This window comes from Stylophora pistillata, chromosome 1 (genome assembly GCF_964205215.1).
Source record: "Stylophora pistillata chromosome 1, jaStyPist1.2, whole genome shotgun sequence".
NCBI lineage: Eukaryota > Metazoa > Cnidaria > Anthozoa > Scleractinia > Pocilloporidae > Stylophora > Stylophora pistillata.
Window position 1 is genome coordinate 15,530,925 of NC_142519.1, and position 16,251 is coordinate 15,547,175.

The 16,251-nt window shown below is 41.1% G+C and overlaps 2 protein-coding genes across 3 annotated transcripts in view; both read left to right on the forward strand.

Annotated features, from left to right (window-relative positions):
- The first annotated feature begins 133 nt into the window (after window positions 1-133).
- On the forward strand, window positions 134-11,497 carry LOC111341482 (tRNA (guanosine(18)-2'-O)-methyltransferase TARBP1). 2 transcript variants are annotated; one of them, XM_088740138.1, is made up of 7 exons: window positions 692-820; window positions 1,036-1,106; window positions 1,367-1,744; window positions 3,346-3,415; window positions 5,031-7,635; window positions 8,419-8,614; window positions 9,545-11,497. In XM_088740138.1, exons 3-7 carry the CDS (start codon window positions 1,379-1,381, stop codon window positions 10,631-10,633), a joined length of 4,326 nt encoding a protein of 1,441 aa, XP_088596264.1. In that variant the 5' UTR covers window positions 692-820; window positions 1,036-1,106; window positions 1,367-1,378; the 3' UTR covers window positions 10,634-11,497. The 2 variants fall into 2 exon arrangements, with proteins under 2 accessions (XP_022804197.2, XP_088596264.1); XM_022948462.2 differs by lacking the exon at window positions 1,036-1,106 and having other exon boundaries at window positions 134-820.
- A 1,907-nt stretch (window positions 11,498-13,404) lies between these two features.
- LOC148741395 (sodium- and chloride-dependent transporter XTRP3-like) overlaps window positions 13,405-16,251 on the forward strand; it is a 5,397-nt gene continuing 2,550 nt past the window's right edge. Inside the window, exons 1-2 of the mRNA XM_088740170.1 lie at window positions 13,405-13,866; window positions 15,389-15,598. Coding sequence (XP_088596296.1) covers window positions 13,837-13,866; window positions 15,389-15,598 — 240 coding nt within the window. The 5' untranslated portion in view covers window positions 13,405-13,836. The remainder of the gene's footprint in view (window positions 13,867-15,388; window positions 15,599-16,251) is intronic.

The following is a 16,251-nucleotide window of genomic DNA, read 5'->3' on the forward strand; positions in this document are numbered from 1 at the left end:
CGCGGAAATCTAAACTTACTTACAATCGTCTTGATTGGCTGTGTGTAATCAGCCAATGAAATGTCAAACCTAGTAACTTCCCCACTGTAGTCATGTTAGGTAAGCTCGACCAAGGATGAATAACTGACTTTGGGCGAGAGAGGTAGGGGCTGAATTTACCTCTACAATTTGTTACGCCTGGTACTTTTCGTCGACCTCGTGTAGCAAAATGGCTGACTTATTTCAATTCATTTGTGCAAATTCCGATCATTCTCAAATCTTGCCCGTTCTGAAACACTTCATAGAACGGAAAGATGTTATACTCGATACAAATTTCTTAGAATCGTTAAAATTAGTGTTAGATACCCTTGAAAAATCCAAAGATTTTGGTGAAGATGTGGCTGCCAAGGTCCTCTTTGAGATCTGTTGGCCGATCGTTTACAAATCTGTGGACACCAATCAGCCCTCTGTGCACAGGCGAAAAAGGCTTCATCTTTGTTACGATATTATAGCCTTTTGCTGTTCAATATTTCCGGAAACTTTGCTTCCATCAGTGAGCGAAAAGTGCCTTCACATTTTAAAGCGCTACGTCGTGGAATTGGGTTCAACAGATGAAAACGCAGTTGACGTCTCGGTAACACTTGATCTTATTGGAAATCTTGTGAAGCCAGCTGCCTTAAACCCTTCAAAAAGAACTCGTATAATTTCTGGAGAACTGGGAAATACGCTCTTTCAGGAGTTGTTAAATGTTTTACCTTTCGCAACTGAAAGCTTGTGTGGGAAAGCAACCAGTCTTGTTCTTCCGAATTTCTTGGAATTCAATAGAGAATCACGTTGCGAGGTGAGTCACAGGCCACCGTTAAAATATAAACATTATTCTTTTCACAAGGTTCCTTCTGGGATGGTTCGAAATTAATTCTACATTACAAGAAAAATTTAACACTCAAATGGCCCTTAATAACTTATGTCTCACTGAGGTTTCATGGCTGAATCAAATATCATAGGCTCAAGGCAAACTTCAAAAGCTCTTGATTTTCACTAAATTCTCTTTGTCAGTGTCATAGGAACTGCACAAAGAACAGTATGGAGAATGAACATGCTGATATTAGGGTGTCAAGGGTTAAGAGGTATACTTATGCTTCAATTTCTTCTATGCTTGCTTACATGACTACCACCTTTGATAAGGTTGAACTTAAATTTTCAAGTCATATTTGTGCAATATAATGTTTTCTCAAGAGTTTGATCAGCTATAAGAATCAAGCCATTTCTCCTGATAGAGATTTCAAAGTTAAAGTGTTGATTGTTACCCCAAAACTTCAAGCCTTCCTAGCAAGGGGCACTTATCAAGTTAATATACGATAATGGTGTTGTTGCTGAACCTTGACAGGCTGTGTGGAGTATGGTGAAACAGATATTTGAATCCCAAGTGGCTGGTTCTATTCCTGGAACATTCAATCAGACCTATGCCATTCTATGTGGTCTTGCTGATTTCTTCTACACTAATGGCAACAACAGTCTCTTTCACAAAGCCAAGTTTTGGGAAATCATTCAGAAAGGGCTGGTGTTAGAGGAACCTCTTTCTAGGAAAAGAGCCATGTATCTGTTGAAGAGAACGTTAGACCTGCTGGATAAACAACCGCAGGATTTACTGGTGCAAGGTGAGAAAGGAATGCAGATATTCTGCTGGTCTTGCAGTAAGAAAGACTCTCTCATGAGAGTGTGGCAGGATTATGTTCTTTTAATGGAAACACTTGAGGAAAAGCAGGTATGATAAAAAAAAACTTCATGATGGGAATTCAGTCTTCTCCAAACAAAAATAAACTGGTATTTTGTTATTCCTGTTAGCAAATGTGTGTGTTCTCTGACTTTAGTTAAGTACTCTCTTTCTTGACTTAAGGTCTAATTTACAATTTTCCTTTTAAACAATTCTCCTTTCTAGATTCAAAACCATTTCTTTTAAACCTTTAACTTGGAGAAGTGCTTAACATGTAATTTCTCCCAAAGTATACATACTGGTAATCCAGAAAACAGGTAATGAGAATACCCAAACTTATCAGGTAGAAGTTTTTATCTTGGTGTAACAGCAAATTTTCATGACATATTAATAGGGAAATGTCTAGCAACCAGAGGGGAGAATTTACAATTAGGTGTGGAGAGTCAGAGAGTTTAAGAATTTGATATTACATTAACATCAAAATTACACCCCTATTTGACAAGTTTGTCTAAGCTCATTACATGTTTGAATGGTGTGTTGAAATGTAAGAAGAAATGACTTGTTGAAATTCCTGGATTTTGAGAACACTAAGACCTTAGTCAATGCCTTCATCACAAGCCGCCTCAACTACTGTAATAGTACTATTTATGGTTTACCTGCCTGTGAGCTACAAAAATTGCAACCTGTACAGAGCACTGCTGCAAGACTTGTCTGTAGAATCGGCCATTTTGACCACATTGCACCATTGTTACAATGTCTTCACTGGCTACCGATAAAATATCGTGTTGAGTTCAAAATTCTGCTGATCATTTTTAAATGTATTCATAAACTAGCTCCAACTTGTCTATGCAAACTTATTATACTGAAAGAATCATCCAAATACAACCTTAGGTCAAGTGGTGACCTTCTTCTACAATATCCTAGATCTAAATCACTCTGTACTCTTGGTGATCGCAGCTTTGAATATGCCGCACCCATACTCTGGAACTGCCTTCTCCACAAAATCCGCCATGCTGAAAGCCTGTCATCTTTTAAAAGACTGCTTAAGACATTTTTCTTCAAATTAGCATTTGAATTACCATAAGTTATAGTTATAGTTTTAATCTACTTAAAGTTACTGACTGTTGTATGTAATTCTCATTTTATATGACCAGAATTGACTAAACTTGTGAATTTAGAATTATGCGTGATATTATCATTATTATTGTAGATATTTAATAGTAATTAGTTCTCTTCACTCCATGGATTGATTTTATTCGTTAATAACTTTTTCCATTATTGTAAAGCGCTTGGGAGCATCTTCCTATGGACCAGGCACTATATAGATAAAATAAGAGGAAAGATTAATAAGATTAATGTGTGAGAATAAGGTCTAAGATTCAGGAGAGGAAAATTAATTTCTCCCAATTATCTAAAAGTCATGAATATGAACAATTCTTCTTTCTGTAACTATTGAATCTTGCTGGGGTTTGTGGAGGATCATTAATGACCATCATGTATTCTTGGACTTCAAAAGAACCATGATGAACAGGTGGCCTTAAATCAAAATCGGTACATGTATATATATAAATGTATAAGACTGATGTGTACTATGTTGCCGAGATATAAAAAATTTGCATCCTATATTATTTTACCCACAACCTTTCTTTCAGGGACATCTGATCAAACCAGTGCTTCCTCGAATCTCAAGTATCATATGTGCCACAAAGAAAGACAACAATGGTAAGATACTAACTATTAAAAGATTGCGTTTCATCATCATCATCATCAGGGCTAAATTTACTCCCGGTGGAGGAACCCTTCCCTGAAATGATTCTACAGGTATCTGACGTTAGCCAATCTCGACCCATCCTCGGAGACCCAGGGGCTCTTCTGTCCTTAACTTGAAATCGACTCACAGCCCCTGGGTCTCCGAGGATGATCTGGACCATGCAGGTCCCAGCTGTCTGGTGAGATCATCCCTCCATCGTGTTTTTGGATGATCCTGTTTTTGGATGATCCTGTTTTTGGATGATCCTGTTTTCTGGTCCAGCCTCTTGGGGTCCACTCCATTGCTCTAATGGTCCATCTATTATCTGACAGCCATGCTGTGTGATCTGCCCATCTGTGCTTTGCCATCTTGATAGCATTGACAATGTCGCTTACACCAGTTTCTTTTCGAATCCAGGTGTTTCACTTTCGGTCTCGAAGGGTAATGTTCAGCATTATACATTCCATCTTTTGCTGTGCGACCGCAAGCTTCTCTGCCACAGCATTGTTCAATGCCCATGTCGTAAGTCATTACTGGTAGAATGTACTCATTGTGTATCTTCCTCTTGATCTTCATACTTGCCTTGCGGCTTTTCATGATGTTGTCCACTTTTCCAAAGACTGCCCAACCAAGTGAAATCCTTCTCCTAATCTCAGGAAGTAGGTCACCATCTCGTGTCAATGTCTTTCCTAAGTAGACATAGCTGTCTGCCTCCTCAATGGTCTTGCCATCGAAAGCTATTGCTGACTTGTTGATGTGGTCATTGAACATCACTTTAGTCTTGCCTAGATGCATGTTGTGGCCAACTGGTTTGCTTGTCGTATGGGTATCAATGAGCATACTGTTCACTCCCTCTGGTGACTTGGCCAACAAGATGATACTGTCAGCAAAAATTAGGTGGGAGAGGTATTCTCCACCGATGGAGAGGCCTCTAACTTCCTGATCAATTCTCTTTATGATCGCATCCTGAAGACAGGATATAAAGAGTCTGGGTGATATGTTAACTTTGTGATAAGGTTTTAAAGGAACATTTGTACTTTGTCAATGAGCAAATTAAACTCTGTGCTTGAAATTTATTATTAAATTTGTCATTTGATACAAACAGTTTGAATTGCGTACATTCTAAGTATTTGCCCTCCATAAGAGCAAAGGAAAATAAAAAAGATAGTTTGCATTAATTGAATTAAAATGATTACTAACCTGAGTCTGACTTAAGTGGTGCATCTTAAATTTAGAGAGGGTGCAATTTAATTAGACTAATCACAGATAACAGAAAAGGTATATTCTTTAATTGTATGAAGCCTGTGTGTTAAAACTACGTGTGAAAATTTGAATATGAAATGATTTATTTATTCTCATGCAAATAAAACAAGGGTGTTACACTTGGGCTTATTGTAAAAGTGAGGGTGTTTCGAACTGGGAAATGGCACTGGTAGATTGCTTTTAACATTCCTGTGAAAAACCAGTCTGTAGTGATTACAAGCTAAGTGAGAAATGAATTCCATTGTTCATGTTTTTTGTTTCATGGGTTTTATGTTTTCCATTGTTATTAACTTTTTGATTGTGTTTTGTTTTTGTTATGTGTAGGTGATGTAATGCTGGATATTTCCTGGCTTCTGACATTGTACCAAAGGGCAGCTCAACATGACACCAAGTCCATCTGCAGATGGGCTATCCTGGACTTGCTCGGCATGGACCTGTGTGATTCACCACTTCTGAATACCTGTTACTGGTGGTTCATATATGGCCCTCTCATGAGCATGCTCGCAGAGTATGCAATTTACACCAGAGCAGACGAAGGCCTCAGAGGAGACCCTCCCCCAGTGGGGGCTGCACTTGTCACCTTCTTCCCAGAGTTTGTAAAAGCCTTGGCGGCAGTTGACAGACTATCATTTTGCTCAGGGCTCTTATCTGCTGTGGTGAAACAAGAGTTTTCACAAGTACCCTTGGTCTTCATATCCCAGATGTTAGCAAGTCTTCCGCCTTGCCCTGTGTGGGATGCAAGAGCAATGGCAAGCATTCGTGACATTTTCCCCCTCTTTAGACCATTCTGTCCACACCTGACAAGTGCTATTCAGAGCTTTCTCCTTAAGGCAGTTATAAATCTCTGTGACCCCAAACGTGTTTCGTGGAAAGATATTGGAGATTTTCTTTCTCTTTTTTCGAAAGATGATTGTCTGAGCCGGGGAAGTACCCTGTGGGAAGCAGTAGTTCAATGGGTGTGGGAGATCCGTGACTTGGTCCGTCACGAAAGTTTTAGTCAAGATAAAACGGGGTTTTCAGGCCTCTTTGACCACCTTCGGGAAGGTGTGGAAGTGCTCCTTAACGAAGACAAACTAGAATTAACAACTAGTGATCCAGAAATGCAGTCCGTGATAAGGTTAATTTCAATTGCATGTGATGCTCATCTGAAGTTCTCAAAGAATTCAAGCAAGAGAAAACAGCCAGTGGATGACATATTCCAGAAAATCGTGGAGGTCCTTCAGCATGCAAGCCGACATGTTTATGCATCTGAGGGTAGGTCTCAAAGAGCAGCCATGATGCTATCAGGAATCTTAGAGCTGATGAATACAGCAGCCACCAAAAACACAAATGGAAAAACAGATGGCATCGTTGCGAAAACTCAGGAAGTCGATGGGAGCATGGAGATAATTGAAAACGTGATTGGACGCAGTGGTGCAGAAATCTTTGAGCTGTTATTACGAAAACTCACCACCTTGTCCGTGAATTCCTCCCAAATAGATAACAACCCTGCGTTTCTTGAACTCACTGATCAGTTGTTGACATTCACAACGGTGTCTGGGAACTCTAGTCAGAGTTTGGAGGTGTGGCACCAATTTGTTCAAGATCTTACACAGCGAAGCCGGAGTTTAGTGTTAGAAAAACAATTAGACAGAGAGCAGTTGACTCTAAGTGATTGGCGTGCATTTGTGTTGTCCATGAAATGTTCAGCTTGGTGCTGTACAGCTCTAAGAACCAAACCTGACCTGTACACTACCCGTTTGGCATCCACCTTGTTGCAGACGGTGACAGAGCTTGATCTGAGCACCGAGTTTCCAACACCAAAGTTTCTTTACCCGGTCGAGGTTCGTGGCGAGTCTTCAGCAGAGTCAAGTGTATTTCTCAAGAAAGGTTGGGGAAGACTGGTCTCTGACTTTATCGAAGCTCAGTGGCAGTGTGTTCAATTTCTGCTCGAGGAATCCCAAGGATCGTCCGACGGAAGGGACATGGAGCTTGGGAGCAAATTGGAACGCTTTTTGGCAGATCTACCTGAGGCGGCCTTGGAAGCCCTTTCTTTGGGCTCAGGGCTTGCAGTGCTTCCTGTCATAAGATGCGTGCGCCTATTAACTCCCCGAATGCTTCAAGCAGATGACTCGCTGTGTTCCCAGGCACTGGAGGCAGTTTGGTGGACTTTTCAAGATCGCCAAAAACGCGATCAAGTCTGGTTTTGGAAAACGTTGAGGGAGGTAACGCAGGTGTTTTTTAACCCCTGTCTCCTGATACTGGCCGAGGACCACCCTGTAACTGCATTTGTGCGAAGGTACTGGGGAGAACTGTCGGTTCTGGGGGAATACCGTCCGGGTATTATGAATCATGTGATCGGGCCGTGCTGTGAATTCTGGGCTGGCTCTCCTTCTGACCGTTTCCTTGGGAACCTTACCTATCAAATCAGTGACGAAAATCGCAAGCAAAGCTTAGATGTTTACCTGGATTTTATTACTGAAGCTTGTTTCTTTGGTCCCAGAGAAAGGAAAACGGCGCGAGGCACAAATTACGTGCTGGAATACGTTCGTCGGTTGGGCGTGGAACGGGTGATTTGTCCTTTCAACATGGACGAGTTGCGCGAGGACACACGTGTGCGAGTGAATGCGATTAACGTGTTAATGACTTTAGATCCGATGGATACTCAGGATGCGAAGCTTCTACAAAGTCTCGTCGAAGCTTTGATCAGTAAGGACGGCGAGCTGTCAGAAGATAAACCCCGCTCATCCATTAACTCGTACTCACACAGGAGAAAGCACCGGGTGTGGCAAACTGTTCTCGTGGTGCTCTCTCGCTTTTTTGATGCTGACGCCTTAGATGAAATGTTTGCCAGTCGAGTGTTGGACGGGATTTTCCGCGCCATTCGTTCCGAGAATCAGGCGTCGGTCCGGAACTTTCTTCAGTGGGGAGTGGTTCTGACCCTAGGAAAGTAAGTTACCCGAGGAAAATGGACCTCTGTACGCGGGATCATTAGAAGGTGCTCTGACGCAGGAAATAAAGCACATCTTTTTTTTACAAAAAAAATTGTGGTCGTTCCAGCCATTTTCTTTGGTGACATACATTCTCAGAGCCAAACCAACTGTTAATGGAGGCACCCTCACTCCCCAAAGTTTCCGGTGACCTAAGCGTTAGAGCGGGTGGACATCGGCGCAGTTCAGAAGTTCCTGGCTCGATACTATAATCTAAGATCAATGTAATTATGCTGTGTCCGAGGGGGAAAAAGTTTAATTTCTATAGTTATTCCTCGCCGGCTCTTTACATCAGAAAAACCAATGATTCAAAACGTCTCATAAAATGGTAAAAATTCCAATTAACAGGAGACGGACCAGTAGGCCTATTACAAGCGTGTCCCGAGATTTGCACCCGGGAGCTTTGGATCGCGAGTCCAGCGCTCCAACCACTGGGCAACAGTGCCTCGCTCCTACCGACAAAAAGTCAGGGGAGCGGGCTGGGGGTTACCCTGACCGTGAGGTAATCTGCATTGGGGAGTATCCCACCTCCTAGAGGTTAGTTCACTCTCAGTTGTTTCTTGGTATGGACAGCGGGATCGCCACCGGTAGCTATGTGGGTCAGGCTCGTAGACATTCCGCATTCAGAAGGGAAAGCCATTGCAACGCTCCTTTAAAAAGGAGCATCACGATCGCCAAGCAAATTAGAACTATAGGTAGAAATCCTACAACAGATAAAGCTCTTATGTTCCTTGTTTCATCAGATACCCAAGCCTCGTGCCGTTGCTATGGACACAGTTGCAGTACGATGTAGAGAGAAAAGCTGGTAGTGTTTCCTCACTTCTTGCCGTTGCCGCGCTTGTTGGCGAGTTTTCATTTGCAGATTCCCGCTCTCAGGCGGCTTTTTTTCAGCAGGCGTTCCCCATTATACTTCCTTGGGCGTTAACATCACATGTCATGGTATGATATATCTATGTCATTGTTTCGTAAGTCATGTTTGAAAAGTAAAGCGCCGAATATTTCACAATTATTCCTCGAGTGCGTGTTGGATATGAGGTGATAGGTTCTGGCCTTGTTGGCTGTAATCATCTCATATCCAAAAATCTTCCCAACTGTATTTTACAAGAACAAACGGAATGTGACAATGTACAAAAACACTATCGGTTAACTCGTCTTCATGCGTACGCGTGGTATAGTGGCTCATAACCCAAGATGGCTAAGCCAATGGAACCTCATGAATTGCAATATCCAATTGATATTAAATGTAAGCCGGTGTTTTTCTTCTACTTTCTCGCCTGTTTGTAGGCTAGGTTTCGATTTTTAGCCTTACGTCAGAGGATAAAGATGATTTGACAAGAACAGCGTCTATCATCTCTTTATTCACTCACCTAAGGTAAACTACGAAAAAGTACAAAGTAACCTCTTTAGATGAAGAGTTTTAAGGCTGTCAGCTGATGGTGCGCAACGGGTAAAGTCCTTGGATGAAACTGTCGAGTCGGTTATTTACCAACCTGGTTGTTAAACGTAGCTGATGAATGGGTTAATCTTATACAGAGAATCTTGTTTTGAGAATCAAGTTTGGATCATTTCTCGTTGTCCGTCTTATCTGAAGAATTCGCATAGCGGCCTGCCGTGCTTTGTTCGAGAAACACTGGTTACCAAACAGTCAGGTGTTGAAAACGAAATTTATGACATTTGCACTTCGATCTGAACAACACCGATTGAGGTACTGTCAAATCGCAAGTTAAAAATAGAAACGAAAAATATTTTCGTTTCTATTTTTCAATGGAGGATTTGACAATGTTTGCCTGTTAAGTAAAAGCAGGTGATGTAATCGATACATGATCGGTAAATATCGTTAATCGATAATTGGTGTTTTGTCTCCCTCAGGTCCAAGCCTACGCTCAGGTGACATTACAGAAGATGTGGCTTACATGCCAACGAGAGAATCTGCATGACGTGACATCCAACCACGCCATCATTCAGTCTTGCGTTCACTTCTTGGAGACAAACAATGAAAGCGTACGTCAGAAAGTTCGCTTGCTGGGAGACTTTTTCTTCCTTGATGTGCATCCCCACCGAGACCTTTCTATTCAGACGCTATTTGAGACTCTTCCCCGTTTAACAGAGGTTACTGATGAAGAATGGATTTCTCCCAAAGTGTTCACAGGGGGGTGGTTAGGCAAGCATGTTTGGGGGTCTCGTGAGCATGGCCTCGGTGTTTTGCCGTTGTACAATCCTGATGATACACAACTGGCTCAGATTTCTAATGGTCCATATTTTAACTACGGTGAAAACGTTGGGGAACAAATTCGTCGACGATTAGCGGGTGAGAGAACGAACAATAAAAACATTGCGCAAATGACCGACTTAGCGAGGACTTCTGAAGTGCAGAGTAGCGATGTACAGAAAAAAATCTTCCCTTGGAAAGTGATTCCCCCCGATGCAGATATGATGTCAGAAATGCAACAGCAGAGATTGGCGAACCTTCAGAAGAGCTCGGCTGGTAGTTTGATAGTGGTTGCTTCACTAATCGACAAAGCTCCAAATCTAGGCGGCCTCTGCCGTACTTGTGAAATATTTGGCGTCCAGACTCTGGTGCTTAGCAACTCTCACGTGATTGAAGACATCCAATTCAAATCTCTGAGCGTTACCGCTGCCAAATGGATGAACATCGACGAGGCTCGCGAGTCGGAGCTCAAGTCCTACCTTGAGCGCATGCGCCATGAGGGTTACACGCTTATTGGCGTTGAGCAAACAGCGAATAGTGTGCACTTAACTCGTTATCAGTTCCCACACAAGTCGCTATTGTTGCTTGGTAACGAGAAAGAAGGCATACCCGTAGAGCTGATTCAGATGCTTGATGTATGTGTGGAGATCCCACAGGTAGGCATCATAAGGTCCCTCAACGTGCATGTTAGCGGGGCTCTACTTGTTTGGGAGTACACAAGGCAAAGGATCCTCGGTCTTGCCTCATGACTTCACATGTAGGCGCACAGAAATGAGAACAACCTTACGAAAAGCTGGGCGTTAACAGCGACTAGAACGTCAACAAAGAAAACCATCATGCGAAATAACCAAATGTTGAAATTTGGAGAATGCAGAGAGTTTAGAGAAATTCTTCTTTCTTTTAGGAACTGAACAGTTAAACTAAGAAACCTCTAATGTCGATAGAAACTGTGCATAATGAAGGTAGATCAAACAGACACAGTGTAGATTAATATAATTATCAGACACTGATTTCAGATAGGTTCGTTTTTCAATTCGTACAGTCAACAGCTTATGAGCTCCTGGCACAAAGTCTAATGCGTCGCCCATGCAAAGTTTCTGTCTCTCTTCATACGAGACTGAAAAGATTCGGTTCTATTTGATATTTATGAGATGATTGCTCCGATAAAATTTTAATTATTATTATTATTATTATTATTATTATTATTATTATTGATTTTTTTAAGCGCCTCGCCCCTTGCTTGGTCAGCCATTCTTTTTCAATTTCTCTCCCTCCAGCCCTAGATCAATACCTTGTCTTGTTCTGACAAGGACACATGACAGACATTTTAAAACCAGAAGTTTTTTCTACAGTTTTGATTCACTTTGCACCATATTTGTTTGTGACCCATGCATTTCCCACGCACTTACGACCTAGTAAAACATGTCCGTGCAAAAATGGAAACACTGACAGATCAAGCCAAATTACTATGCGAAACATGCCTTTGCAGGAAATGTTAATTAAAGTTTCCTGTTGCGGTAATAGGTGAATATTTGTCTAAAATGCCTAAATACCACTGAAACCACGGGAGAGACTGTTTTTGCTGATTTCTTAATAAAATGCAGTCAAAAGTCGTCCGTTATTCCTTCTTATCTGACTTTCAATGTGTGTGTGTGTGTGGTTTTTTCTTTTTTTGCACAGTTTGCTGACTGAGGAACAACAGTACATTTGTTCTTGAATCGATTGTTTCTTAGAAACTCAATACTCTTTACTAACTGGAATAAGTTACTGTTTGAAGTTGCATGTAGTTTTCCAGACCATAACTCCTTAGGGTGCCCAGTAGCTTGCACGGATCGTTGCTGCAAAAGTGCTGGAGAAAATGTCGGAGAAAAGCGAATCAAACGGATCTATTACTGTCACAGTCACTTCACCGACAAAGAAGGAATAGGTCATCACTGATAAGGAAAACGGCGAAGAGGACAACGGACTCCAAGTTGAAGTGGAAGCGAAGAGGAAAGGATGGGGAAATAAGTTGGAGTACATGCTCGCCACTGTCGGATTTGCTGTTGGTCTTGGAAATGTATGGCGTTTCCCCTATCTGTGCCAAAAGAATGGAAGAGATTAGACTATTGACTGAATCACCAAAGACAAAGCTTTTTGCCTGGTTTGTTTTCTGATTATTGAGGCTGAAACGATTTTAACACCCCAGAGACATCGAGTGAGAATTCTAAGGTTTCTTATTTCACACTTGTACGTCAAAACCCTCGAGCTTACGAAAATTCTAAGGTGTCTTGCGCTTTCACTAAATCTTTCGTAGAATTAGACTAAGCAGTGCTTTATGTGGCGAAAAAGTCTATTTGTTTTTTAGTGGTGAACTCACTCACTCTTGACTTTATAACGTCGACACCCGAAAAAGCCTGCTTGCCTTTCAGGTTTTCGATGCCTCTTTGGAACGCCACGAAACTTAATCCTTTGCCCTTTGTAAGCAATTCCGTTACATTGTTTCAAAAAAGAGTTTATTTAAGTTATGTAAAAGTCTCACTAAATGACCTGGTGTTGAACGCCGGCTATCCCAATCCCCCATCGTATTTGTTTGCTGATAGTAGTCTTTTAGTTTGAGTCTGTCATAACAATGAACTGAAGATCATAGGCCGTTTTCAGGTGACGTCATCAAATTCCAAAATTTGAAACTAAAGAGCCACGAAAATTTTTATCCTCATCAGGTATAAGGGCGATTAAAGTAATATCTCTTTTCAATTTTTTCAGCTTAATAACGTGCTTAGTTTGGAAACCAGCGCAATTTGAAGTTCACAGTTTTTGGCAGTGCGTGACATACAGCTCTGATCGTGTCTGTCGAAAAATTACACTTATCTAGTGATTTTTAGCCTTTTTAGGAGTTTAAGTGTTAGGAAAAGCGTGTTTATTTATGTTTGTTGGTTCAGTTCAGATAATCAGTCGACTAGATAGCCGACGTAAGTTCCAGATGTTTATATTGTTTTCCAGCCACCATATTGGTGCACCAAAGAGGTGCACCAACATGGCGGCTCCACACCGGGCTCTGCAAATTTGTGCAAAACATTTTGACGAATATTTGAAGTTTGGAAAAACGAAAAGGCCTAAGACTTAAAGGAGTGTCTTTTTTACCTTTTCTCCCATATAACATTACAATTTCCTGACCTTATCCATAGAATAGTTTTCGATTTATTTTTTTATTGGGTGAGAGTGAAAACGATCTATAGCAGACATGGAGATGTATGTCTCAGTTAATATTTCACTGTGCATCTTGATCTTGTGCAGTGGAAAAAGTGCTAGGATGGGCTGGGTATCAGTGTCGCTTTATTCGTTGAAACCAAAACAAATTACAGTAATGCAGACAGATTATTTTGTAGGGACTCTCCTTGACGGAGCAAGTTTCTAAAAAGAAAACTCTATAATTATGAAATGAATTTCGACAACAAGAAAATTTTAAACCAAATTTTTAGGAGAGTGAATGTTGTATAGGAGAGGTGGTAAACAATCTTTCTTTTGTAATATTTCCAGGTGCTTTCCTCATCCAGTACGTCTTCAGTTTGGTTGTAATGGGGATCCCCTTATTTTTCATGGAGTTGGCGATTGGTCAGAGCCTGCGCCAAGGATCTGTGGGTGTATGGAATGCTATTCACCCCTTCCTGGGTGGAGTGGGGTTCGCATCAGTGGTTATCTGCCTGTTGGTGGGCCTGTATTACAACATGATCATCGCCTGCTGTTTCTACTACTTGTTTGCTTCTTTCCAAGACCCTTTGCCTTACTCCAACTGTCCTATGGTTGATAATGTCACTTTCGTGGAGGAGTGTCATTTAGCAGGCCGTACGCAGTATTACTGGTACAGAAATGCCCTAGAGTGCCCTAAAGTGCATCCATAGAGGAGAGTGGTGGACTCTTATGGCATTTGCGCCTGGTGTTGCTGCTCTCTTGGATTGTTGGGTTCCTGTGCATGATGCGAGGTGTGGAATCTGCAGGAAAAGTTAGTAAAATAATGATTATTCAAACCATAGATCACTGGTGGCCTAAATTATCTTCTCAGTTTCAGAGTTTGACATCCTTATTCTGTAAACTTATGTCATTTTTCTTATCAAGCCTGCAGTATTTTGTGGTTGTATTTAAATTTAAGGTGGCTTTTATCGTCAAAAAATTGACTACACATATCTTACTAGAGTTTTGTTGTGTAGTTTCGCTGAGTATTTTAACGAGTTGTGCCGTATTTTGACGAGCCCGTTGGGCGAGTCAATATACAAAAAAATCGTAAAAATACTCAGCGATACTACACAACAAAACGTTTAATAAAAGATTTATTATCTAACATGCCAAATTGTTTAATCAGTGCGGGCGAATTTCGCGGATATTTCTGGAGTATAAATATCGCGTGATATTTGTACTTGTCTCGCGCGTTATTTGTACTCTACGAACCACATTTGGATAATACTACGTAGTTCTCGTAAGCGAATCTCCAACTGATCGAGAGCATTCGTTTTCTTTTACGAGGATTAAATAATGATTCATCGTGTTCGTTATACTACTATCGTAGTTGCAACAGTCAGCCCCACCAAGACTAATGCGTATTTCTTCATTTTTTTTTTTCTTTTTGACGTTTAAGTTGGATGAAAGGCTAAAACGTTTCAGAAGATAGGAGCTTGCAAACGAAAGCGCTTTAGCGAGGTTAGGGCCCAAATTTAACTTGAATAGCACCGCTAGTGGCGTTAAAAAAATTTTCTTGACAAGGAAGTTGCGTTAGGCTTCGTTTTTAAAATCTTGACGACAGTTTCCATCTCCTAAATGAATCAGAAGACGAATCAGTTTTAGTTGACACTGATCAGTGTGTTAGATGTAAATTGTTTTAGTTTCATTCTGGTTTGCAAGCAGTCTACTTCATCGCTACATTTCCATAGGTTGTACTAGTTATCTTCTTTGGTCAGTTCACCAGGCTCTGTTGATGGCATCAAACACATGTTTACCCCTCAAGTAATACGCTCTGTCACGAAACAAAAAGAAACGTCTCGCATTTTAATTGAAGAATCTGTTCTATTACTGTTAACACAAGTGATTTTTGTATGATCCTCTTCATCGAGAAACATTGGCTAAAATGGCCGAGCAAAGAATCTCATCAGACATTTCACATACGTTAGTTTGATTTGGATCCCATTCCCTTTTTTTAATACAAGATCAGGAAGTCAAAAAAGTTACATATGTGCATACAATTCCACGCTTGCGCACAAGTTATTATATCAAGAGAATTAAAAGTGATCCGATTTACTTTAATACTTGCGTAAATAAATAAACGGTCTGAATTTTTGGGGAGATTGCAAGATGATATGTGTTTTGTGTGCCAGCAAATGCTTACTATGATTCAGCAGCACAGTGTATAAATTACATTATTTTTAGACCCCACTTCAGGATCACCTCTCCTGCCTCTGATTTCCCTCTTATGTTACTATTCAATTTTCCCGTCCGTCTTATTTTTTTGCATTCTCTTTGATTTCTTTTTCCAGTTTGACAAGCTTACTGACCCTCAAGTCTGGTTGGAAGCCGCCACTCAGATTTTCTACTCGTTAGGAGTTGTTTTCCGGGGACTCATCGCCATGACCAGCTACAACGATGTCCACAACGACTGCAAACGGGACTCCATTCTGGTGTCAACCATCAACTGTGGCACCTCCATATTTGCTTCGATTGTCATTTTCTCCATTCTTGGATTCAAGGTAAGATCACAAATCCCTTGTCCTGATAATACTCTGTGCATGAATATGTTTGGAAAGCTGGTAAATACATTTTGAATTCGTTCGTCGATCAGGCTTCATTGTGAGTTCAGAGGTCGTTCGTATTCTATTATTACACTCGACAGGACAACATTATGAGTTCATTGCCGATCAATAAGTAACATGATGAGTTCACTGTCGATCAATAAGTTGGGCGCGGTGGTGACCGCGCCCAACTTATTGATAGACTGTCAGCACTGCAAACGTTACAGAAGGAAAATTCCGATCGCATTCCATTCACTCTCGCGTTTCACCCTCACAACCACTCAGTTAAATCCATTATTCTTAAAAACTTCAAATTACTTGAAAACGATCCAGAGACTGGCACTATCTTTTCGCAACCTCCACTTATTTCATTCAAACGCGACAAAAACATAGGCAATGTTTTGGTCAGAAGTTCATTCCAAACTAATGACTAACCCGGCACTTTTAAATGCGCTTGCGCACGATGCAAAACTTGTCCCTTCATTCACAACGCTCAGAAAATATCGGGACCCAAGCGATTCATTAAGATCACCGATCACTTCAAATGCACCTCCGCCAATGTTATCTATTGCATAACTTGCACTTATTGCAAAAAGTTATACATCGGCGAA